Source organism: Neomonachus schauinslandi, chromosome 3 (assembly GCF_002201575.2).
Source record: "Neomonachus schauinslandi chromosome 3, ASM220157v2, whole genome shotgun sequence".
Lineage (NCBI taxonomy): Eukaryota > Metazoa > Chordata > Mammalia > Carnivora > Phocidae > Neomonachus > Neomonachus schauinslandi.
This window is the reverse complement of record NC_058405.1, coordinates 177,819,302-177,846,468: the sequence shown is the minus strand read 5'-3', so window position 1 is coordinate 177,846,468 and position 27,167 is coordinate 177,819,302. Positions and strand designations below refer to the sequence as shown.

The following is a 27,167-nucleotide window of genomic DNA, read 5'->3' as shown; positions in this document are numbered from 1 at the left end:
AGAGGAGGTTTCACTGATCTTCTGAACACACAAGGGCCTGTTTTCAGATATTTTGTGTGGATTCTTGTTTCCCAAACCTAGATTTATAATGTAAATGATTTATTTCAAAAATTCAGACATTTGACAAATAACCAGATCTTTACATGGTTCCAAAATGTCTAGTCTGACTTTGATAAATTGTTTATTTAAAATAGTTATATAATTATTTGGTCTTTGTACCAGGCTTTCCCACATAAAAATAACTTTAGGGGCGCCTGGGTGGCTCAGTCGTTAAGCGGCTGCCTTCGGCTCAGGTCATGATCCCAGGGTCCTGGGTTCAAGCCCCGCATCGGGCTCCCTGCTCCGCGGGAAGCCTGCTTCTCCCTCTCCCACTCCCCCTGCTTATGTTCCCTCTCTCACTCTGTCTCTCTCTGTCAAATAAATAAATAAAATCTTTAAAAAAAAAAATAACTTTAAAGATTCCTTTTCAGATTTTGAATGTACTATGTACTCTTGGAGGAAAAGGCCATGAACTCTTACAGGGAAAAAAATATGAAAATACAAGCCACTCGTGACCTGTATTAAAGAGATAATTGCTTTTTAAAGTCTTTTTGTTTCCTTTCATTCATGGCTTTATCCATTTTTTGAGTCATAAGAGAATGTGTCAGACAGGCTTTATTAAGACACAACACACCTCATTTCTCAAAGGACAATTATATGCTCATTTTACTGTAAGTGCCTATTACTGGGGGAATATAAAATAATGCAGGATTCTGAGTGAGCAACTACCTACTAAAGAGGCAGAGGGTGGTGGGTTAGAGGGTAGAGTACCTGAGTCTCAACGGGTTTGAACTTCTACTGGGTTCAAGGCATGGCCATTCCGCTCTGCATGCCCTGAGTGGGAGCTGGAGGCATAACTTCCATTGGAAAGAGGGCCTTCTGAGTTTCCAGACACCGGCCCTCCTCTGGCCACTTCTCAGTTCCTTCTCTGAGCTCCCTTTACTAACTGCTGCTATGTCTTAGGGCTCTAAGAACTACATACTTGTATTCCTCTAAAATTTCTATGTTGAAACCCTAATCCCCAGTAGGATGGTATTAAGAGGTAGGGCCTTTGAAAAGTAATTAGGTCATGAGAACGTAGCCCCCAAGATGGGATCAGTGTCCTTATAAAAAGAGGAAGCGGGGGAGGGTGCTGTCTCTCTGTCATGTGAGGACATAACAAGATGGCTGCCCGCAAGCCAGGAAAGGAGCTCGAACCAGACACCAGATCTGTCAGCGCCTTGATCTTGGACATCCAGCCTCCAGAACAGTGAGAAATAAATGTCTATTATTTAAGTCACCCAGTCAGTAGCATTCTGTTATAGCAGGCTGTACTAAGACAGGCTCCTTCATAGTCTCTAACACCTTCTAATGTTATCTACATACATGGATTCAAATACCACTTATGTGTGCTGAGTTCTCCCAAATCTATCTCCTGGGACCTCTTCTTCCTGAGGCTCTACACCCACACTTCCCAATGGCCCAATGGACGTGTCTACCTCGCCAACTCAAAGACACCTCAAACTCCATGTTTCCAGACCCAATGCACTGTATTCTTCCTGCAACATGACCCCTCAAGGTGAATGGGACCATCATCTACCTTGTCACGCAAGTCAGAGGTGTAGGCTCCTCCCAAACATATTCCCGTCTTCTTAGCAACCATGTTGACTCCACTCATTCCTTCATTCAAGACACTTGTTGAGCACCTGCTCCAGGCAAGACACTGGGCTAGATGCTGATCATACGACATACACAGTTGCTACCTTCCTGAGGCCGCAACAATCACTACGTCTTGTCGAATCCATCAGCTGTTCTTCATATCGACCTCCTCTGGACTCTATACGTGGCTGTTGTGATCTGATCTCTGCTACCTGCAGAGCCTTACTGGGCACATGGGAAGGAACGTGAGCCTCGAAACACACAATGTGCCCTGGCTGACAGCTGATGAGTAGAGAGTCGCCAAAATGGACCAAGAGGAAAAGTCTGGAGGGGGACTTACAGGGACTTAGAGTGACGGAAATCCCATGGATAAGAGCAAAACAGGCACTGGTCAGCAAAGGACCTCTGAAACTCTGTTGCTTCTTTACTACATGAGGTTTGGTACACATGTCTGTCTGTCTTTCACACCCAGAGAGGCAACCACCAAGGAAGGCACAGAGTAAAAGGGCAGCCTTGGGCCAGCGCCTGTCCTGGAAGCTGGTTCTAGGAAACAATTGAGAACTCTCCAAATTTTGAGATAAGGATGCCCTGAAACTCTACCAGCTACAAATGTGGATATTTTTATTTAGCTTCTAGGATATCTCAGGTTATAGCAAAAAGGAAAAGATCTCATGATATCATAAGCCAGAAAGAACAGACAAGTTTAATCTCAAATGCCAGCTCAAGCAAATGGCAATGACTCTGAGGGCACTATATGGAGAAAGACTCTTAAGGTTGATTATATGTATCTGACGTGGCCACGGAGAGGGGTGTACCTACATCTCTTGTACCATAAATTTGCCACACCTACTCTCAGTTACCACTACCCAACCTCACTTGTGGCTGGAATCAGCAAACAGTATATTGTAAATGTATTTCTGTGATTTTCTGAAATTTAAAAAATTTCCCTTTTATAAAACTAACCCAATCGATGTCGGCAAAACAAGGAAGGGTTTTTTTGTTTTTTTGTTTTTGTTTTTGTTTTTGCCTCTATAGTAGTTTGGAGGTTTGGTGCTCCCTCTAGAGGCCAGACACAGTGACAGCCAGACTGGACCAAGAGCCCAGGGCCATATGGGTGAAGGTCCATACACAGAACCTGAAAACCCAGCCAGGGATCCTGGTCCTCTGGTGCTTAGTGATTTCCTATCAGGTATATAATGACAACAGAGACTTGAGAAATTAACAGGAAGTAATGAAAACCTGGAAGAGCCTGGAAAATTCTATCTCTGAATATCTACTTATTCATCCTGAAATTGTGAATTTTTTTTTGAAATTATAAATTTTCAAAAAGAGACTATCCACTTTTCTTTATATCCAAGAAATGCAAGACAACAATAGTTAATGTAGACAATAAACATAAAGCACTTTGTAAGGTACTGCAGTTCACGCTGAGTCAGTAAGTAGGTCAAGTTAGAAAACCAAATAAGCTGAACCCCTCAAATTGACGTGAGAACTGTTAACACAAACTTAGCCTCTGTGGACACTCATATAGTGTCTTTATAGCATTTCAGCTAAATTTTGTTCTCGGAATTGGTAGAATTATGGTTTCATTAACCGAAGAGTCTTCCACTAGCTCAGAGGAGCAGAGTAGAATGAACTCATTTCTGAGCCAAGTTCTATTTAATCTGGGAAGAAAAAGACAGATTAAGTATGCTTCATTTATATACGGCCATCACTTCAAGACATATTGGAGGACATTTTCCATCTCTAATGCTCACAAACGCAGGCAAAGTGCTTTTCCAAAGGTGCAATCTATCACTTGTTTGACCCAAGATTCTTTCTTCCACATCTGGATACACAAAATTCATTCATCAATTTATTCTTTCATTGAATTAACATCTATTGAATATTCCTATATCCCAGGCCCTATGCTAGAAAGGGGTGGGAAAAAAAAAAGAAAAAGACACGGTCTGTGTCGTCCTGGAACTTCCAGTCCAGTCGGGGAGGCAAGAATCATCCAAGCAGCATGGGAAGTATCAGACAGGGATACAGACACAGGGTTTTACTAAGAAACTGTAAACCTGTGTTTGGGAGGTGTGGTCCTGCCACCCTAGAACACTGGAGAAATAACGATTTGCCTTCACTTACCACTGGTCATCAGATATTCTCGAAAGAGAGGACAGCGGAACCAAAATGGGAGCACATGAAGATATGCGGTGAAGCCAGGAAACAGCTCCTCGAAGTCCGAATAATTTGTACAAAAATTTCCAAAGGCTCCAGCAACAAGCACTCCATGGGGGTGAAACCCAAATATATAGTTGTGACTTGGATCCAAATCCCAAGTTTTGATGAGCTACAGTATATAGTGGGATTAAGAAAATAATAAAATGGTCCAGATTAGATTCCAATAAGAAACCAAGAAACTCATGATTAGCTTTTAAGTCACAAGGAAATGGAGGGGCGCCTGGGTGGCTCAGTCAGTTAAGCATCTGCCTTTGGCTCAGGTCATGATCTCAGGGTCCTGGAATCGAGCCCCACATTGGGTTCCCTGCTTGGCAGGGAGCCTGTTTCTCCCTCTCCCCTCTGCTCATGCTCTCTCTCGCTATCTCTCTCTCTCAAATATTTTTTTTAAAAAAGGAAATGGGAAACATGACTTGTTTAGTTCTCTGCATTAGAGCTTTTTCCAAATTTTTAAACTATTTCCTGAGCCCAGAGCCCCCCACACATAGCCTTCGAAATGGTGTCAATTTAGCTTAGATCCTATTTAGTAATTTGGGCTGATTTGCAGGCTTTCTCTCTCTGAAAAGAAAAAAGCTTGAACTACCTGTGATGAAAACAAATTTCCATTCTTCTCCCAGCTCCAGATACTATAACATAAAACAATTCTACTCACGTGAATTGGAAAATAGTCCTTAAAATACTTCCAAACGGTCCAGCTTCTGACCCACTTGGATCTCCTGCCTCCTTGCTCTGGGGTACTCCAGTCAAAGTAAAGCCATGTCATATAAGGGACATAGAGGAACCAACAGTTGTATATGATCAGTATCACGATGATTCCAATGCACACCTGTGCTGTAAGAAAGGGAAAGACCTCAGGAATCAGGGTTAGTTAGCATCTGCTCACTGTGCTATATAATCAGTGGTCCATGGCAGGGGGATTTAATTAATACAAAAAGTGCGTTAAACTGAGCCTCAGTCCAATATGACAAGACAGCAATGATACACTATTATTTAACATTTATTGAATATTGACTATATGCCAAGTACTGTATTATGTACTCTGCCAAAATATTTTCATGTAATCCTTATATAGCTACAGTATTAATGAAGCAGACATGGTCCTTTTCATAGAAGAGAAAACGGCATAGAGAGGTTAAATGAACTGACCAAGCCCCACAGAAAGGAAGTGGTTGATCTAAATCCATAGTCCACTCTCAAAGTCCCTGGCCTACAGCGCCTCCCTGACATGATACGTGGAGGAATCACTGCTGAAAGAAGGGATGCAGAGGAGTTCCTACTACAGGTATTTACCTTGCTGAGCAGTCATTATTTATGTGCCCACAAAGAGGGAACATTCTAGCAACAAACTCCGTTTTCAGGAACTCTGTTGCCAGAAACAGAAATAGCGTAGGAGCCTTAGTTCATCTTTCACTACTTGCAACATTTCATTATGACAAAGCAAAATCCAAATTGTTTATGCACCGAATGACATAGCTTCAAAATACATGAAGCAAGAACGGAGAAAACTTGACCTGGGTAGTAGTGACGAGAATGTTTGCCTTAAAGTAATACATTAAGCTAAGCTAGACATTTTTTTTTTATGTCTGTGCTATGATACTAAAAAATATTTATAAGAAGAGAAATATGGGGCGCCTGGGTGGCTCAGTCGGTTAAGCATCCAATTCTTTTTTTTTTTTTTAAAGATTTTATTTATTTATTTGAGACAGAGAGAATGAGAGAGACAGAGAGCACATGAGAGGGGGGAGGGTCAGAGGGAGAAGCAGACTCCCCGCCGAGCAGGGAGCCCGATGCGGGACTCGATCTAGGACTCCAGGGTCATGACCTGAGGCGAAGGCAGTCGCTCAACCAACTGAGCCACCCAGGCGCCCTAAGCATCCAATTCTTGATTTCGGCTCAGGTTCTGATCTCAGGTTCCTGAGATTGAGCCCCGGGTCTTGGGCTCCACGCTTTATGGGGAGCCTGCTTAAGATTCTCTCCCTCTCCCTCTGCCTCTCCCATCCCCACTCATATGTTCTCTCTCAAATAAATAAATAAAAGAGAGGGAGGGGTGCCTGTGTGGCTCAGTCATTAAGCGTCTGCTTTCGGCTCAGGTCATGATCCCAGGGTCCTGGGATCGAGTCCCGCCATCGGGCTCCCTGCTCAGCAGGAAGCCTGCTTCTCCCTCTCCCACTCTCCCTGCTTGTGTTCCTGCTCTCGCTATCTCTCTGTCAAATAAATAAATAAAATCTTAAAAAATAAATAAAAAATAAAAAGAGAGAGAGAAATATTAATGAGAAAGGAGGAGGGGAGCATAAAGTCATAAAGCTTGGCACACAGTAAGCGCTCAATAAACGCCACCCATGACTTCAAGGAATGCCACTGGGTCTTCCTCTTCTGTTAGGTGCTGCAGTCTTGGTTTTAGAGCTGACTTCAGTCGCCCAAAGTCCTGTCTACTCCCTATCAACTTTGTTACAAAGAATTTTGTCCCCAAATCATCCATTATGGTATCTGATTAACAGCACCTTGATCTATCACAGTTTTGTAGATACAATTTTTTTTTTTTCCAAAAACAGAACATATATTTATATTTCTGGAGACATGTAAATCAGTAAATATCCCAGTATAGATTTAACCTAAATATAAAATTGACCCCCATAAGAGGAATGACCTGCTCTCTCCAGGGTAGGTTAAAGTTTGTTAAAGAAAAGCACATGAAAGGTGAAGGAAGTATGTGCCCTCTACCCCTTCGTGGAGTGTTTTGTTGCTTTCTGGAAAAGCCAGCATGATTCCAGAAGCATGGCCAAAAAGAGTGTCCTCTGCCCTCATTCCTACCAGGATCATTTCATTTTGCTTCACCTGCTTCCCTCTACCCAGGTCTGAGTGCTGACAATTTACCGCTGTTGGTTAATTTTCTCTTTATTTTACTAAAATGTGTCCAAAATGTACAAGAAACTTTGGTAGGTCTCATTACTCTGTACTCTACTCTAGGTCAGGTGAGCTGAGATGGAGCAGAGACGGGAGAGGACAGTTGCTGAGTGGAGACCACCTCCCAGGCAATGTCATTTTCTCTCCTCACAACCCTCAAGGTACACAGTACTGTCCCCATTTTGCAGATGTGGAAACTGAGGCGCAAAGATTCTGAGGGTCCAAAGGACTTGAACCTGGATCTGCCTAACTCTTAAACCCACACACTTTCTTTTTCTTACAAAACCAAACTAGTCTTAGCTCATGGCAACAGCACCATAAACTTACAAATATTTATTACAAGCACGTAGGCAGGCTCATAAGCATAAGAAATCAGGCAAATGGGAGGTTCTGTTTTCCTTACTATAATGATGGAGAAACTGACAAAAAAAGCACAGTAACTTAATTTGAACCACAGAAGGAGTCAAGAGCAGATCCAGAAATAAAGTCCCCAGACTACTAATTCAGTGTTCCACTAACCCAACCACACACGCACTAATTGAATACATACTGCATCTGTGTTTAACAGCCACTAAGCGTTCTGCATGGATGATGGTTAAAACATGGATCTGGAATTGGACTGCTTATGTTAGGAATCTGCTACCAGCTAGCTGCCTAACCTGGGGCGAGTTCTTTTACCTCTTGAACCTTAATGCCTTTACCTGTGAGATGAGCTAAGGAAAGCAGCCACCTCCAAGGACCATGGGGAAATAAATGTAGACATGCCATCGTGCCTGGCACACAGAAAGCACTTGACAAATGGAAGCCATTGTTATAGCAATTGTATTTACTATTAAACGTTTAGAAAATGCAAAAAGTAAAAGCAGATAAAATAGCACCCACATTCTTGTCACTCAACAAAAGTACTGATAAAATTTTCTTTGTGGTCTTTTTTTTTCCCCCTATGAACAGGTTATGTTTCCTTAACATGGTTGATCACATTTTTTTTTTAATTTCTGTATTGTATCTCTTACGATGATCTCACACTAGCTGTTTTAGATTATAAATTTCGTATTAAAACCTCTTCAAAAATGGTTGTTTTTTTTTTTTTTTTAAAGATTTTATTTATTTATTTGACAGAGAAAGACACAGCGAGAGAGGGAACACAAACGGGGAGTGGGAGAGGGAGAAGCAGACTCCCTGCCGAGCAGGGAGCCTGATGCGGGACTCGATCCCGGGACTCCAGGATCATGACCTGAGCCGAAAGCAGTCGCTTAACCAACTGAGCCACCCAGGCGCCCAAAAATGGTATTTTTGATGACTGATTCACATTCCATTGAATGGCAATACTAATTCAACCATCCTTTTCTTTTTGAAAATGTGGGCTTCTAACAAATTTTCTCTATAAACATAATCCTGCATAACATTTCCCCTACATTTTAATTTACTTCTAGAGGACAGTCAGTAAAACCCTGGATCACCAAGCAGAAACACCTTTGTCACTTGATACACTTTGATTCCTTATGATCCAAAGGAGTTGGTCTAATTTAAACTCCCACTTCACACACTGCATACATTCTTTAATATTTCATATCATAAACAGCACCAAAATAGCTTTTTAAATCCCGTGATCCTAAATTAGATTGAAAGAAGGAAACACTAAAAAAACTAGGTGACCGGATCACCTCTCTTTTCTATTTTTATCCCATTAAGCAATCCAAGGTAACATGATTCTTCTGAATTGGAGGTCAAAGAGAAAAGATACAAAAGTCTACTCCAACATACTGCGCAGTTCTCAAAACTGATGCTGATACTTTTTTAAAACTGTCTTGATCCACAAACCAAGTTGCCCGGAAGGCCTGAATTTTAGTTGCTTCGACCGAGGTATATGTTGAATAAAAAATCACAAGCCAAAAAAAAATTAAAATTAAAAAAAAAAAAAGAAAACCACAAGCCAGCCTTTATCATTCATACTCTATTATAACTTCATGCCCACAGATTCTACTTCCTCTACATCATTAGGAAGCTGCCTCCCCCTCACTTTTTTTTTTATTGAAGTGAAACTTACATAACACAAATGAACCATTTTAAAGAAATCAATCCAGTGGTGCTTAATACATTCACAATGTTGTACAACTACCACTTCTACCTAGTTGCAAAATACTTAGATCACTCAAAAATAAAACCCTGTGTTATACACAAATAATGAATCATGGAACACTACATCAAAAACTAATGATGTAGGGCGCCTGGGTGGCTCAGTTGGTTAAGCGACTGCCTTCGGCTCAGGTCATGATCCCAGGGTCCCGGGATCGAGTCCCACATCGGGCTCCCTGCTCTGCAGGGAGCCTGCTTCTCCCTCTCCCACTCCCCCGGCTTGTGTTCCCTCTCTCGCTGTGTCTCTGTCAAATAAATAAATAAAATCTTTAAAAAAAAAAAAAAAAAAAAACTAATGATGTAATGTATGGTGATTAACATAACATAATAAAAAATAAATTAAAAAAATGAAACCCTGTACCCATCAAGCAGTTACTCCCCATTCCCTTCTTCTTTGCCCCTGGCAACCACCACTCTGCATGATATCTATGGATTTACCTACTCTAGATACTTCATATAAATGGAATAATCCAATATGTAAGCTTCTGTAGACTTTCACTTAACATCAGGTGTTTGAGGTTCATCCATCTTGAAGCATGTATCAGTACTTCATTCCTGTTTAGGGCTGAATAATATTCCCCTCTATGGCTGTATCATGTCTGTTCGACATTCACCATTCAACATTTGGGTTGTTTCCACCTTTTGGCTACTGTGAATAGTGCTGTGATGCTCCACGCACTTCAACAGTACTAAAAGTCAGAAACAAATAAGGCTCAGCCAAAATGCATGGCATTGTCATTAAATTTAGCATCACCAATAAAGTGACAAAATGACATGATGCCTCTTGATATGACCTAATGGAAAATAAACCCCATCACTTTTGTGGTCTTTTTGCCAAAAATGCTCAACCTGACTCTAATCATGACAACATAATTAGGCAAGTCCAGACTGTGGGACATTCTATAAGTAACTGGGGCTGTTCAGAAAATATGTGGTATAAGAGATTAAAAAAAAAATAAAAGGTGGGACGCCTGGGTGGCTCAGTTGGTTAAGCGGCTGCCTTCGGCTCAGGTCATGATCCCAAGGCCCTGGGATCGGGCCCCACGTTGGGCTCCCTGCTCAGCAGGGTGCCTGCTTCTCCCTCTGCCTCTGCCCCTGCTCATGCTCACTCTCTCTCTCTAATAAGTAAATAAAATCTTAAAAAAAAAAAAAAGGTGTAGAAGCTGGTCTAGCTTTAAAGGAAAATATGAGGACAATTAAGGAAATTTGAATATGAACCATATATTAAATAAGATTATTATATCACTAACAAATTTCTTGGGTATGATAATGGGATTGTGATTATGTAGAAAGTTTTCAAGAGATACATTCTATAGTATTTAGCATGAAGTGCCATGATGTCTACAACTTAATTTCTTTTCTTACTTTCAAATGGTTCAACAGCAACAATAATAACAAAGTGTGTGTGGAGGGAGAGAGGGAGGGAGAGAGGGAGAGAGAATGTGCTCACACATGCAAATGTGGAAAAACGCTAAGAGCTGGTGAATCCAAGTTAAAAAAAAAATGTTTACTGAACTATTCTTTCAGTACTTCTGTAGGTTTGAAATTTTCCAAAATTAAAAAATGGGAGGAAATGTATGAACCACACATATAACTGATCATAGCAGGTTAAGCACTGCTGCCTGGCTGGGAATGAGCTGGAACCTCATAGAGCCAGTCCTGCATCTGCAAAAAAATCTTGACTTCCAACCTCTCACATATAAAGGGAATGAGACTGATTCAATGACCCACTTCCAGCTTCAAAGCTGCCTGTAGGTTTCCCTAGCTTTATAGAAAAGAAGTGTTCTAGCAAAATCGGGGATGAAGATTACATTTTTTCCATGAACTGAAGACTTTTGGCAAGGAGTGGTGGCAAGGTCTACGATTTGGGGTGGGGAAGGGTCCTTCAGTGCTTCCGTGGACACATGCCGTTCCTGCAGCATTAAGTAATGATCTTCCTCTGCTGCCCTCACTCTTTCTGACTCCAGTGCTCTCACCTGGATGCTGAATATCAGTTCAAGGGCACTGAACAAGAAAGTACAAATGCAAAGGCATAGTACAGCGTCTAATCCAGGACAAATGCCCCATCAGTGTTAGCAGAATTGGAAAAGGCCATGAATCCTAATAACGTGTTTTACCTATGCTCACTTCAAAGACCTGATGTACATAAATTGATAAATTCCTTTTAAGTTCTAGGTTTAACAGTTTTTCAAAATTTAAGACAGTAATATTTATAACATGGAAAAATAATTGGTTAATGAAACTTAGATAACACACAGAAAGCCTTTGGAATAGAGACGGTATACGGGAAACTCTCCGTAAATGTTATTAGCCCCTACTGACTGCTTGAGACCTTTAAAAAACCAATGGCACACGGTTCAGTCCAAAATGTTATTTGATTTGTTCTCCAGTGCAAATATTACTTTAGTAAAAATAAGTTTTAAAAACAGGTAAACAGGAGGAAAAATATGCCAAAATACTAATAATTACCTCTGGATAAGAATATGGAATTTCTCTAGGGTCTTTAAAAGCCCTTCTACCCTGCTCAGTTTTTCTAATTACTAATCTGAATTATCGTATAATCAAAAGATTATTTTTAGAAAAGAAATAAAATGACTCCACCAGAAAGAAATAAGAAACAAAACTGTAGAACAAATCTACTTAGGTAAGAATATTCTCGTCTTGAACATGATTCTATTAAATTTCCATGAGCAAACAGCATCAGAAGAATATTGCAAAGACTACTTAAGTTTTATTCATTTGGATTAAATAGTGACCAATATTAAGAAATAATTGAAAATACTTAATTTGTATGTGTATCCTTCCCACTTCTATCAAAGAAGTTTTCATTTCTCCCCTATGAAAATTGTTTCTATACTTATTTTAACCATGCAACAGAGTGCACACACAGGAAGAAAATGGAATTCAGAGTTTAGCACATCACATTCTTTTCTTTCCTGTTCCTGAGGCATTGTATTTCAAAACACAATCAGAGCCATCTGTTGATTATAAGAATGTAAGCGTAACATTCTTCTGATTTTTAAAATTCCTGTTTTAAGGGAACTTACCTCCCAGAGTTTCTTAGGATGGTGCTAAAAGACAAATCTCAGACCCCTCTGCAGAATTTTGCAGCTCAGTATTCCTCATGGGTGGGTCTGTTCCACACTGCTTTTAAAAAGTTTTAGGGAGAGGGAACTGCATTTTTCTTGTCTAAAAGCAAGTCATTATTGGACCCACTTCTTCACCTAATGAATGCACATAAATTACCAGGATCCAGTTGAAACTAATCCCATGTTCTTAATATTTCTAAATGTTTCCAATCTGAAGGACAAAATAAACACAACTATTTGGTATAGCTACGAACTGAAAACCATAATTAAAGAGAGACATAACTAAATACAACATGTGGGTTCCTTTGCTATAAAGGACATTTGTGGGGCAGTTACCAAAATGTGAATAGGGTCTATGTATGGATTCTATGTATGGATTAGATTGCTGAACTGTATCAGTTACTTTTCTCATTTGGATAATTGTACTGTGGTTATGTAAGAGAGTATCCTTGGTTTTAGGAAATATGCACTAAAGTACGTAAGGATAAAGAGAAACCATGTCTGTAACTTATCCTTAAAACTTAAAAAAAAAATAGTAACTGTGTGTGTGTGTGTGCATGTATATGTGTGTGGGGGGAGAGAGACGGACAGAGAAAAGAAAGAAAGAAAGAAAGAAAATATGGTAAAATGTTAACATTTGGGGAATCTGATGAAGGAATATTGGAATTTTTGTAATTTTCTAGACCTTTTCTTTTTTTTTTTTTTTAAAGATTTTATTTATTTATTTTTGTGAGAGTGAGGGAGCACGAGCAGGGTGGGGGCAAGGGGGCAGAGGGAGAAGCAGGCTCTGGGATCATGACCTGAGCTAAAGGCAGACACTTAACCAACAGAGCTACCCAGGTACCCAGGTGCCCAGAATTTTTATTTTCTACAATGAGTATTTCTGAAATTATTTCAAAATAAAGAGTTAAAAAAAAATGTAATGGCTCTCCCTGAGACCTACAGAATCAGTCTCTGGTGAATTTGTATTTTAACAAAAATCCCCAAGTGATTCTTAAATAGGCTCTAAAGTTTAAAAACTTCTGATATAAAAAATACAAAAAAAACCCCACACACAGTGGAAGACTCAATATTTTTGAGATATCAATTTTCTCCAAATTCATCTATAGACTAATCTCAATAAAAAATCATTTTCAATGAAAATCCCAGCAGGCTTTTGTGTGTGTGTGTGGAAATAGACAAGCTGAACCTAAAGTGCGAATGGAAACACAAAGAATCTATATGATAATCAAAACAACTTTGAAAAAAAAGCACGAAGGTCTGAGGACTAATGAGATCTGATTCCAGAAATTATTATAAAGCTACAGCAATCACAACAACATTGTACCGGCATCAAGATAGACAAACAGATGAATGGAACAGAATAGAGAGTCCAGAAGTAAACCCACCCCTATACAAATACCTAACTTTTGACAAAGACACAGGGCACTACAGTAGAGAAGGGACAGATTTTGTTTTTGTTCTGTTTTTTAAGACATGGGGCTGGAACAACTAGATTATACATATGTGGAAAAAATGAACTTAGACCTTGTAGCATATACAAAAATTAACCCCAAATGGATCACAAACCTATATATAAAACATAAAACTATAAAACATGTAGAAGAAAATATAAAAAATCTTTCTGGCCTCGGATTAAGCAAAAAATTCCTACATAAAACACCAAAAACACAATCCACAAAGAAAATATGGATAAATTGGACTCCATCAAAATTAAAAACTTCCGCTCTTTAAATGACACTGTTCAGAGAATGAAAAGATAAACCCTAGAGTGGAAGAAAAATCTATACAAAGTACATAGCTGATGAAAGACTTGTATCCAGAAGAACACAACCAACTTTCTAAACCCAATAGAAAGAAAACAAGCAACCCAATTAAAAATGGGCAAAAGATTTAAGCAGGTACTTCAAAAGGTAAGATATACAGATAGCAAATAAGCATATGAAAAGATGCTCAACATCATTAGTCACCAGGGAAATGCAAGCTAAAACCACAATGAAACACCACTACACACTTATTAAATTGCAAAATTTAAAAAAAAATGGCTATATCAAGTGATGGCAAGGATCTGGAGCAACCATGCACTGCTGGTGGGAATAGAAAATGGTACAACCACCCAGGAAGAAAGTTTGTCAGCTTCTTAAAAAGTTAAACCTGGGGTGGCTCAGTCGGTTAAGCGTCTGCCTTGGGCTCAGGTCATGATCTCAGGGTCCTGGGATCGAGCCCTGTCTCAGGCTCCCTGCTTCTCCCTCTCCTCCTGCCCCTCTACCTCCTCCCCCCAACTCATGCTCTCTGTCTCTATCTCAAATAAATAAATAAAATCTTAAAAAAAAAAAGAAAGTTAAACCTGCAACTGCCACACCATGATCAGCCATTCTGTTCCCAGGTTTGGAAATAAAGAATAAAGAAAGCACATGTTCATACAAAGACTTATAGGCAGAAATTCACAGCAGCATCATTCATAATAGCTACAACCCAAACATTCGCCAACAGATGAACAAATTGCAATGTATCCATTCACTAGAATACCCCTTCAAAACAAAAAAGACAGTGAACTGTTTATATACACAAGATCCAATCTGAAAATAATGATGTTGGGTTAAAGAAACCAGACGAAAAAGAGTACTGGGCGCCTGGGTGGCTCAGTCGTTAAGCATCTGCCTTTAGCTCAGGTCATGATCCCAGGGTCCTGGGATCGAGTCCCACATCGGGCTCCCTCCTCGGGGGGAAGCCTGCTTCTCCCTCTCCCCCTCCCGCTGCTTGTGTTCCCTCTCTCGCTATGTCTCTCTCTGTCAAATAAACAAATAAAATCTTTAAAAAAAAAAAAAAAGAGTACCTATGGTATGCCTCCATTTATATAAAACACAACAAAATGCAACCTAATCTGTAGGACAGAGAGCACAGTGTTAGAGATGAAGGGCAGTGGGGATGAAGGAATTACAAAAGGGATATGACAAAATTTTGGGATGATGGCTATGTTCATTATCTTAATTGTGATGATTTCTTGGGGATATATATATGTCAACTTATCAAACTGTATACTTTGTGTATGTGTAGTTTACTGTATGTCAACCATGCTTCAAGAACACTGCTCAAGTAAATAAATAAACCCATAGAGTAAAAGCTCATGGTCCAATCCAATGCCATCCTAGGCAAGATACAACCTCTTGAGCTCCAGTTTTCTCATCTAAAAAAGGAAATGTAGTCATCTCTGTCACAAGCAGTTATAGGTAGAAGATGGTCAACAAATGTTGGCGCTCTCTTTGTCAGCTTCCTACTTTCCAGTTAACAGTCTGGAGGCCCACAGGCTAGGATGTAATGTTTCAGTTTCTTGAATATTAAGATCAGATGGCAGGTGATCCAGCAATCCCACTTCTGGGAATTTATCCAAAGGAAATGAAATGAACATCTCAAAAAGAAATCTGCCCCCCTCCATGTTCACTTAAGGATTGCTTACAGTTGTCAAGACATGGAAACAATGTAACTGTCCATGGATAAAGAAATGTGATTTTCTATAATAATACATATATATTATTCAGCCATTAAAAAAAGACAGAAATCCTGCCATTTGTGATACCACTGGATAGACCTTGAGGACATTATGCTAAGTGTAATAAGTGAGACAGAGAAAGATAAACACTGTATGATCTCACTTGTGTGTGAAATCTTAAAAAGAAAACAAAACTAATTCATAGGTGTGCCTGGGTGGCTCAGTCGGTTCAGCGTCAGATTCTTGGTTTCAGCTCAGGTCATGATCTCAGGGTTGGGAGGTTGAGCCCTACATCAGGCTCCATGCCCAGCGTGGAGCCTGCTTAAGATTCTCTCTCTCCCTCTGCCCCTCCCCCCCAAAAAAACACGAACACAAAACAAAAACAAAAAACTAATTCATAGATACAGAGAACAGATTAGTGGTTGCCAGAAGCAGGGGGGTGGAAGGGTGGGCAAAATGAATGAAGCGGGTCAAAAGGTACAAACTTCCAGTTATAAGATAAGTAAGTCCTGGGGATGGAATGCACAGCATGGTGACTATAGTCAACAATACTATATTGGGTTGTTTTTTTTTTTAAGATTTTATTTATTTGAGAGAGAGAGCGAGCGTGCACAAGCAGAGGGAGCAGCACGCAGAGGGAGAGGGAGAAGCAGGCTCCTGCTGAGCAAGGAGCCCAATGCGGGCTCCATCCCAGGACCCTGGGATCATGACCTGAGCCGAAGGCAGCTGCTTAACTGACTGAGCCACCTAGGCTTCCCAACAATACTATACTGTATTTGAAAGTTGCTAAGAGAGTAAGTCTTAAAAGTTCTCATCACAAAGAAAAATATTTGTAACTATGTGTGGTGATAGACGTTAACTAAATTTATTGCAGCAATCATTTTGTCATAAACACACGTATCAAATCATTATGTCATCCCCCTAAAACTAATACAATAAGACTGGACGACAGGTATTTAACATTTATCTCAAGGAAAGAGTGTTTGATTTCATGACTAAATGAAACATTTTGCAATTTTTAAAATTTCAAGGGCTAATAGCTTAAACTCATTTCCTGGAAAGAAAAATGCATTCCAAGATTTTGATTTAGAGATCTTAAAATACACAGTAATAAAAACTCTCTTGACGCCATTGAAAGTAGCTATTACATCAATTCCTTCCTTCAAGATTGATAACTGAATGGAAAGAAATACATAAGCTCTTATCCTACCTTTCCAGTAAGAATTGAATTGTAGGGTAATCAAATGGCCCTAGATGATGGAAAATTACTCTTTGCAGAAATTCTAGCTAGTATGCGAAGAACGAATGACAGAAAAGAAAACTAACAGTTTGCAGTCCCAAACAGCAGTTGATTCAGGCAAGGATCATTAACGGAGACCACTAGGTGAAAGGGCAATGGTCAGTGGAGAACTTCTGTTTGCACATGCCAATTACCAGCCCTCAGATTACTTCTATCTGCACCCACCAATCATGCTTAGACACTACTAATGGGACAACTCGACACTGTGTACATCCTGACATGATGCAATGTGAAGCACACAGCAGTGCCTGGGAAGAGGCCTTGCCACAAAGGTTTCATCTGAATCTAATCAAGCCTTGGGGCACCCGGGTGGCTTAGTCAGTTAAGCATCTGCCTTTGGCTCAGGTCACGATCCCAGAGTCCTGGGATCGAGCCCTGCATTGGGCTCCCTGCTAAGCCTGCTTCTCTCTCTCCCTCTGCCACTCCCCCTACTTGTGCTGTCTCTCAAATAAATAAAATATTAAATATAAATAAATAAATCTAATCAAGACTTAGACCTAACTTCCACTGTAGAAGAAATACAGGGGGTTGAAGAACAGGTTAACATTACAAAGAAGCAATCAGGAAAACCATGAAAGGGAGAATCTTTGCAGGATAGATAACCTGATTTCTTTAGTGCTTCACTGACAAACAGGGAACACTGTTCTAAATTAAAAGACATGTAAAGACCAAACGCAACACAAGGGTCTTGTTTGGAACCTGGTTCAAATAAATCACCAAGAAAAGTGTATTTTTGACACAGTTTAGGAAATATCAACTGAGTTTAAATGATTTTAAGCAATGATTGTTAATTATGCTACACGTGTACTATGAGTATGTAAAAAATACTTAATTTTATATATGCATACCAAAGTATTTAGGATTAAAATATACTGTGACTTGTTTTTTATTTATTATTTTTTTCATACTTGACAGAGAGAGACACAGAGAGAAGGAACACAAGCAGGGGGATTGGGAGAGGGAGCAGGCTCCCCGATGAGCAGGGAGCCCGATGCGGGGCTCGATCCCGGGACCCTGAGATCATGACCTGAGCCGAAGGCAGACGCTTAACGACTGAGCCACCTAGGCGCCCTACTGTGACTTGTTTTAAAATGTTTGCAAAAACAATAGATAAAACTAATATGGCAAATTGTTAAAATAATTATAAACACAGGTAATGGGTATATGAGAGTTCATACACTTCTCTCTACTTTGTGCATTTGGAAAGTTTCCAAAATAAAATTACTGCTATATATAGTACAAAATAATATGCTTCCAGCAACACAAATGTCAAATGCATGCAATAAAAGCATTTAAAAGGTCTGCAAGCCACTCTAGTCTGACTCAAATTAAGAATCATTAGTCAGGGGTGCCTGGGTGGCTCAGTTGGTTAAGCGACTGCCTTCAGCTCAGGTCATGATCCTGGAGTCCCGGGATCGAGTCCCACATCGGGCTCCCTGCTCAGCGGGGGGTCTGCTTCTCCCTCTGACCCTCTTCCCTCTCTTGCTATCTGTCTCTCATTCTCTCTCTCTCAAATAAATAAATAAAATCTTTAAAAAAAAAAAAAAAGAATCATTAGTCAGACCTAAGTCACTAGTTCACTCACATTTGACACCTGTGGCTCTCCCACCTACTTAGAGCCATGTGACCTTGAGCAATTGACTTCATCTCCGAGCTCCCTCATTTGTAAATGCGTACCGGGGTAGTTCCTATATCACAGTGTTGCTGTGAGGATGACGCAGGTTAATACAACTAGAGACACATGGGGTGGAGAGCCTCCCTTCCGGGTGACAGAGTGGAGAGAGTCATTCAACCAAGTATTTATTTTTGCCTTCCAGGGGCCAGGCATGGGCTGAGTGCTCCTTCACTGAGCTGGTGGACAAGGCTGGTCATACAGACCTCTCTCAAGTAACCGCAGGCATGCGTAAATACAAGCAATGATGAGTGCCCTGAAAGAAAAGGACCGACCGTGGGCCACCAGAGATGTGCGACTGATCGGCAAGGAAGACAGTCTCCAAGTTCAAGCCATTGGAGTGGGCGACCCAGCAGTGAAAGCAGGGACCCTGGGCAGAATACTTGGGTTTGCGGCCAGTTCCTCCAACTGTGACCTTGAACAATTTACTTCACCTCTTAGTTTCCTCATCTGTCCAATGAGTGCAGGGATGAACACTACTTGTCTCATAGGGTTGTTGTGAAGATCGCAGGGTTAATAGTATATGGTGCTTAGAATAGGACTTGGCACACACTAAGCCCTCAATAATCGTGTTTGTTATGATGTCAATGGTCCTTTGCTCCTTGGAGTGTAATGCTACCACACCTGTCTCACGGTTTGGCCTGTGAGGACTTAATGAGTTCACGGTTTGAAGTTCCTTTTTCAGTAAACCCTAGCTGTACCGTAGAGTCACTTGGAGAGTTTGTGTATATACACACACATTTATATGGTTACATACATACAAAATATTGATGCACGGGGCTCCATTCTGTAACGAATGAATTAGAGATTCCAGGGATAGAGCCTGGGCATCTGTATTTTTTTAGAAGTTCCCCTAGTGATTCTAATGTGCAACCAACCAGGGTTGAGAACCACTGACCTAAGCATTCAAAATGTGAAACCATTTCAAAAAAGTGTAGACCTCTACAGTGCAATGAGTTTATTATTACTGTTATTGTGGCTTCCACAGTGTACAACCCATGATCTTAGTATAGCATACAAATGATGTTAGCCTTCAGAAGAGTGCAAGTTCTCAGTAATTCCTCCCTCTTTTCATACCATCATCCCCCATTTATTCCAAGAGCTGAACAAACATCCAGGAAAAAAAGCGCTCAGGTAAACCACCCTGCTCCATCTAGAGACTGCCTCAAGGTGCCTTTCTCGATAGGATTAACTTGGGAACAAGCTAGAACACACCTGTGGGTCGAGTTACTTACATATAGAAGCCACCCAACCCAAACCGATGTTTGCTGCAGCCTTCCTCGTACAAAGGTACCTTTCTGCACCCGGATGATCTTAAACACGGAAAAGCTAATACGGCTATTTGTCACAAGGGTGGGGTGAGGAAGGAATCAGGCTGTAAATATTCGGGCATTGGTTTTCTATGAATTCAGGAAACAAGTTTGCTAACATTTGCGGGGCCATATAGTGCAATGTTCCATGGCTTGATTGGATTGTGGTTACATTTGGGTGTATTCATTTGCCAAAAGTCATGAAGTTGTATAATTATCATCTGTGCCTTTTACGGTAGGTAAGGTACGCATCAATTTAAAAAAAGCACAGGGGAAACAGCTGCCAAAAAGTTGCTCGCTACGAGGTGCACGTGCGGAGAGAAACCAAAAGAGTCCCAAGTTAGTTCGAACTCCCTTTGACCTGCGTGTTCTGACTTACACGGGAAGAAGGGTTGGAGGATCTAAGCATGTCCTTGGACAAGGACTGTCCGCGAGGGAGAGACGGAGGCCCCCTGCACCGCGGAGTCTGGCCTGGATCTTGAGCGCCCGGAAGCGCGCGGGGCCCTTACCGAGCAGCAGGAAGGACAGGACCCACTGCAGCACCGCGGCCGTCTGCAGCCGCCGCGCCAGCGGGATGTTGAGCGGCGCAAACTCGACCTTCATGCTCCGGCCCGGGAGAGGACTGCGCCGACTGCGGGCGTCTCGAACCCGGTTGCTCCGCGGCGCCTGGGAGGAATGCGCGGCCGGAATCGGGCCCCGCGCGGGACAACCCCGACGCAGCGAGGGGGAAGCGGCGGCCGCCGCGGAGCGGGCGGGGGCCGGACTTTGTCGGAGGGGGTGGGGCGGGAGGGCTGAGGCTGGGGGCTGCCAATCGCGCGCGCCCGGGCCCGGGTGCAGCTGGCGCGCCCGGGCGCATTGGCCCGAGCGCCGGGGCGCTGGTGAGGGCGCGCCACTGTGGGTACTAGGGACGGCGAGAGAGGTCAGCTGGTGGCCTGCCCGAGGTCGGCAGCGTGGGCTTCCCCAGCCTTGCTCCACCGGGATCTCCACCGGGATCTGACCATTGTTCAGGGGATCGATCACCTTCAGTATCCGCCCTTAAACCCACCCCTTCCTCCGAACACTCTGGGGAAGGTTTAGTTCAAGGAATCGCCCACCAGCTAGAAGGAGGCACGGGACGTAGCTTCTTTGCACGCAGGGTACTCTTGTGTTTATTGGTCTGTGTCCCCAACACCACTCTTTAACTCCAGGGGGAGAGGGGAGGCAGGGATCTGGCCTCCTCTCTTGGATACTCAGATCCCTACACTAGTCCTGGAAACTTTTCATTTATTCATTCATTCAACAGATACTGACTGAATACCTCCCGCAGGCCAGGAACTATTCTGAGTCCTGAGCATATACCTGGTAACCTAGTCACGCAGTACAAATTATGGGCGGAGACAAACATTAAGCAAAATAACCACACAATTGGGTGTATAATTGCAAAGTGAAATCCTACTGTGAAAGAGTGAAGGAAGGTTCTAGGACTTAGGCTGGAGGTCAGGGAAGTCTCTGAATAAGTATATAACAGCTATATATATGTATAGCAGTATATAACAGCTATAAAGATGAATCTAGTTAACTGAGGGAGTCATCCAGACAAAGAGGAGCACATGTGCAAAGGTCCTGTGGCTGAAATTCAAAGAAAATATATTGGGAGTTCAGGGAACAAGGAGGAGATTGGGGTGGAATGAGGCAAAAATGGCCAAAGGCCAGATCCTTGCAGGCTGTTTGGGGTTCAACTATTTACCCTAACACCTGTCACTGAAGGGTTTCAGTTATGATGCATTAAATGGATAGATTCTGAATAGTTGCCTAGTCCTTGTGAGCACCGCTACATTTTTTAATACTACCTATTGTATAGTTGAACAACTCCAAGTGGCAGGTGGCTGTTAAGTCATTGCTAGAAGGGATCTGCAACAGGGCAAAACAAAGTTGACTAGCCACCCCACCACCATGCCCCTTTCTCCAACAATTCTAATAGAAAGTTGGATACAAATGAACACTTAAGGCAAGGTAGTTTAGGGAAGTTGTGACTTTTTGTATGCAAAACTTGCTGGTTTGTGTTTCTTGTTTGTTCTTCCTAGTTGAGGATTCACTTTCTTCTTTTAGACTTCTTCCCTGAGCCTTCCCCCAGTGCTAGTGGGGATACTATGAGTACACACTATTTCAGATGTCATGAAAAGCCCTTTGCTCATCCTAGAGCAACCCTGTGAAATAAGCGTTAGCTCATTTTGCAGTTAAATCCAGGCTCAAAGTCACACAGCTGGCAAAGTGGGAAAGATTCAAATACAGTTTTGTCTAAAACCCAGAGAGGAGAGTCATCCCTTCATTAAATGAATCTCACATGGAACAAACGACTGAGTGCTCGCTTTGCATCGGCATTGCCCGTGGTGTTGATAACACAAAAGTAAATTAAGACATGGTCTCTGAGGGCGCCTGGGTGGCTCAGTTGGTTAAGCGACTGCCTTCGGCTCAGGTCATGATCCTGGAGGCCCGGGATCGAGTCCCGCATCGGGCTCCCTGCTCAGCAGGGAGTCTGCTTCTCCCTCTGACCCTCCTCCTTCTCATGCTCTCTGTCTCTCATTCTCTCTGTCTCAAATAAATAAATAAAATCTTTAAAAAAAAAAAAAGACATGGTCTCTGAGCCTTTGAGCATTCATTCATTGATTATTTATGAAAAGGCTTCTTTGTGCTAGGCACGGGCTGGGGAGTGGGTATGGGCTATAATAGTGAACAAGAAAGGTCTCTGTCCTCATGGGGCTCACAGCCTCCTGGAAGAAACAAAATAACCACATGGGTATAGAACCAAATGTATGATAGTGCCTGAAAGAAACATGCTCGTTCCAGTGATGGGGAATAATGAGCATCTATTTAGAACAGATTGGAAATAAGAGTGGAAGTAGGCAGACCCTAAGGAAGCCACCCTAGGGTGAAAATAGGAGATGGTGGTGTGGTCTACTGTGGTAGTAAAGGAGGATAGAGATGGATTTGGGATATGTAAGGGAAATATAAATGGTAGGATTGGCTAATTGGATTCACAGTTTCTTGGTAAATAAGCCATCCAGACTTCTCCTAATCATGTGACGTTTACTCTACTGAATCATGCTCTTGTCACTTTTCCAGGCCCTCAGCTAGTAGAAAACGCTGTTAGACCCTAGCACAGCACCCTGAAGCAAAGCATGGCCCCTCCAGGGTGCAGCCAATCACCATCTTAAGCAACAATTAAATCACTCACTCATTTAATATTCAGCACGTCTCTGTGTATGTATCGTGCCCCAGGTTATTGCCGCTAAATGATTACTGAAATTAAATGGTGAGAAAGCTTTAATTTATCAAGCTATTCAAAACCAATTCTTCTCATATTTCCAGAACTAAAACTTACATGAAAACATGAACCGTAAACATTATCTTTCCAAACTACACATTTCATGGAATGGGGAGCTGAGAGCAGAGAAGTTCAGTGATTTGCCCAAGATAACCCAGCTGGTTACTGGCAAGGAATAGACCTAGCTCTCTTCCTAGCCTACTAAAATGGATGAGGAGAAGCAACATGGTATGGGATCATGGTTTCAAATTTTGACTCTAGCAGGGGAATTTTTTTCAATCTTCAAAAGATCTCCGACTGATAAAAAGAAATCCAAGTGAGCCTGCTCTTATTGGAAAAGAAGGTGGGGAACCCACTTTCTCAGCATTTCCCCCCTTCCCATAGCGACTATATTTGTAGCAAAATGAAATTGACATTAAACAGTTTCAGAAGCTCGGAGGGTTTGGCAAAACCCAGTTTGGAAGCTTATTTGGCTTTTTTGTGTGTGTGGGCATTCTAATATTTGGAGAAGTACAAGGTCTGAATGGGGTTGCAGTTAAAAAAACCCCATCATATATGTCAATATTACTGAGTGCTTACCACCTAGCAAGTACTGTACTTATGCTTTATGGTGCTGTGTCTGATGTAAACCTCCACCTCCCACACACAACTGCTCTCCAGTCTAGGTACTGTTATTCTTGACCAGTGAAGAAATCGAGACCACAGGTGAAACAAATTGTTCACCTGTTAAGTGGTAGAACTAAGTGTCTGTGTTTTGAAAATAGGTTTGTCTGTTTCCAGAGCCTGAGCACATAACTGCTGTTTCTTAAATGATAGCACAAGGAAGGAAGGGAACATCATCAAAATGGGGAAGTCACGGAACAGTGAGCAGAAGAATGCAGAGGACCAAATGTGTCATAGTTTGGGCTGGGATTATTCATTCAATCCACAAATATTTACCAACCACATGACTGTGTGCTTGGGCATTGGGTATATGTGAGTGAATAAAACATACATAAATTTTCAAAAATTCAACCACAATATATCAAACACCTGTGCTGTGGCAAGTCCTGATGCAATCATGAGGATAGGAAATCATTGCTGTCCTGCTTGGAGATCTGAGATTCCGCCAACCTAGGGTGGTTCCTCTTTCTGTCTCGGCTCTAGTTAAGGAATAAGAAGATGACAGTTCAGATTGCCTCATAGGTTACAAACCCTACCCGTGGAAATGACTAGGGTGGTTCCTCTTTCTAAGTCTCGGTTCTAGTTAAGGAATAAGAAGATGACAGTTCAGATTGCCTCATAGGTTACAAACCCTACCCGTGGAAATGACTACTTCAAAATCGCTTCCTTGGGGCGCCTGGGTGGCTCAGTCGTTAAGCGTCTGCCTTCGGCTCAGGTCATGATCCCAGGGTCCTGGGATCGAGGCCCTCATTGGGCTCCCTGCTCTGCGGGAGGCTTGCTTCTCCCTCTCCCACTCTCTCTTGCTTGTGTTCCTGCTCTCACTGTGTCTCTCTCTGTCAAGTAAATAAATAAATAAAAATCTTTAAAAAACTAATAAATAAAATTGCTTCTTTGTTTTAGTTTTTTTCCTGTGCATTTCACATCAGGTAATTTCAACTAACAGGAAGAGAATGTTTTGCCATAACATGACATTTTATTGCAGCCTAAGCTAATATGTTCCCGTCTTTTTTTTTTTTTTTTTTATGTTCCCATCTTTAAGTTGAAAAGGAAATAGTATTCTTCCCAGATTGAGAGTTCTCAGAGGGGATAGTTTAGGACAAAGGTCACCATGCCAGTTTTCATAAGGTGCATTCATCATAAAGGCAAATATTCTCCTTCTCTCTTGGACACACACACCCACACATTCATGAAACTCAAACATCATGGTTACCATAATTCACTGAGAGTGACCAGATCTGGTTAAAGTCAATAGAAGGCCATCATAATGGTAGTTTCAATGGAATGCCCTTTAAGAAGTCCTGTTTTCAACACTCTTTTGAACTAAGTTCAAGAAATTTGCTCTGGCCCCTCTGTTTTCTTATTGTCCTTTCAATTAACTTATTTTATCAATCTGACAGGGCTTGAGTATGCTTGCTCTGGGCAGAGTTGCAGGAGTCTTGCCCAAGATAGCCGCCATGATTTCTCTTCTCATGAGGCTTTGTAGCCACCATGATTCCTCTTCTCATGACCCTCACCCACACTTTCATTTGTACTTGGTCTGGAAACCTACTTGAGGTTCCAGCAACCCAAGCGAGGGAGGAATGAGGAGAAAGAGACTGGAAAGGTCTACAGCTACCGACCTGGGGCCTGGGCCCACTCTTGAAAGAGGCAGTCAACAGTATCCAACAGCAGTGTCCTTGGAGGTATGGCACAAGGCTCCACCACTTCCAGTTTCCAAGAAGGTCCAATCCAATGGGTTCGCTTGCACTCATGTTTGTAACTTTCTGGTTGTTTATAGCTACTTGGTATATGACCTGTTGATTCTTCTGGTCTATTATTATTACTTTTTTCCCTTTAAACACACGCCATTTCCCCAGTCCTGGCTGCTATCATTGCTCCCCTGGATTGTTGCAGCCTCCTAACTGGTCTCCTTGCCTTGAATTTTGCCCTCTGAACTGACACCCCTAATTCCTCTCCATAATGTCCCAAAGTGATCTTTCCAAATTACTTCATTGATAATGTTATTTCTTTGCTTAAAGTCTTTGAATTTCTTCTCATTGTTCTTAAGATAAAGTCAAACTCTTTAATGTAGTTTTGGGCCCCGCATTACAGAGCATCTGCTTACCTCTTGAGTCTCAAGTGTAACTCTCCACCTCTCACACTTTAGGCTTTAAGCCATCTGAACTTCATTCAGTTGAGCAACCAAATTTCAGGAAGAAGAAGGAGACATCTGGGGCTTAAGAACAGCCATTTAAATGCTTCCAGGTTTCTCTCCACTAGCTTTTCTCTTGGTGTTAGTATCATTTTATCTCTTTGCAGATTGGTTTCTCTAAGTGGTGGGAAACATGGCCACCAATGACTCCAGACTTGTACCTTACTGCTTCCACCATTGAATAAAATGGAACTCAAGTTCCCTGTGGTCCCAGGTCCAAGATCCAGCTTGGATCAGGTGTTTACCCCTGGTGCACTGGCGTGGGATACAGGGTTCCATTGCTTTAGCATGGTGACTCAAAGGTTTACCTCATGCAGAGAGAAATAAGGCATGCTGGGCAGGTTGTCTCAAGTTAACTCAATCATAACCAGCTAGAAGAGAGAGATGAAGGAGGAGTTAGGTCAAGTGAAGTATTTCTGGCCTGGGTGACTTGGCAGATGGTGGTGACTTTGAAAAGGATAGGAAGCACACAAGGAAGAGTAAGTTTAGGGAAGCGGAAAGTTCAGTTTTTGAGTTGAACGTGCCAGCCTGTTGGACATCCATGTGCAGATATTCAGAAGTTGGTAAGAAAGGTGCACAGAAAAGAGAGATGGGCTGGAGTTTAGAATGGGCACCGTCTGCATTTAGGGAGTGGTAGAAGCTGAGACTGTTGGGGGAGAAGATCACCAGACATAATTCCAGAGGGTATCCTACACTGAAGGTAGGGCAAGGTAGTGTAGGGGGCAGAAGAGGCTGTGAGAGTTAGTATGTATCAAGTGCCAAAATCTAACATGAACTACTCTTTTTTTTTTTTTTAAGATTTTATTTATTTATTTGAGAGAGAGAGAGAGCACATGAGAGGGGGGGAGGGTCAGAGGGAGAAGCAGACTCCCTGCTGAGCAGGGAGCCCGATGCGGGACTTGATCCCGGGACTCCAGGATCATGACCTGAGCCGAAGGCAGTCGCTTAACCAACTGAGCCACCCAGGCGCCCATGAACTACTCTTAAAATTTAAATAACCATCCTATGGCATACCTATGGTGTGTGTATTATTATTACCTTCATTTTACAAGGAACTGAGCTCTATCAGTAATCAGTGATTGGTCCAAAGTCTCAGTGAGCAGTAAATACAAGGTTTGTTTTTTTTTTTAAGATTTTATTTATTTATTTATTTGATAGAGAGTCACGGGGAGAGAAGGAACACAAGCAGGGGGAGTGGGAGAGGGAGAAGC

The 27,167-nt window shown here is 41.8% G+C and overlaps 1 protein-coding gene across 2 annotated transcripts in view; it reads right to left on the bottom strand.

Annotated features, from left to right (window-relative positions):
* Window positions 1–20,401, bottom strand: part of MOGAT1 (monoacylglycerol O-acyltransferase 1) — a 34,140-nt gene extending 13,739 nt beyond the window's left edge. Inside the window, exons 1-3 of one of the 2 annotated variants that reach the window (XM_021703095.2) lie at window positions 20,308–20,401; window positions 4,550–4,728; window positions 3,805–4,009 (exon numbers count right to left, since the gene is read on the bottom strand). In XM_021703095.2, the coding sequence (XP_021558770.1) occupies window positions 3,805–4,009; window positions 4,550–4,728; window positions 20,308–20,401 (478 nt within the window). Of the gene's footprint in view, window positions 1–3,804; window positions 4,010–4,549; window positions 4,729–5,187; window positions 5,254–20,307 lie in introns of those variants that run through there. The other variant, XM_021703096.2, reaches the window with a different exon arrangement.
* Window positions 20,402–27,167: the final 6,766 nt, after the last annotated feature.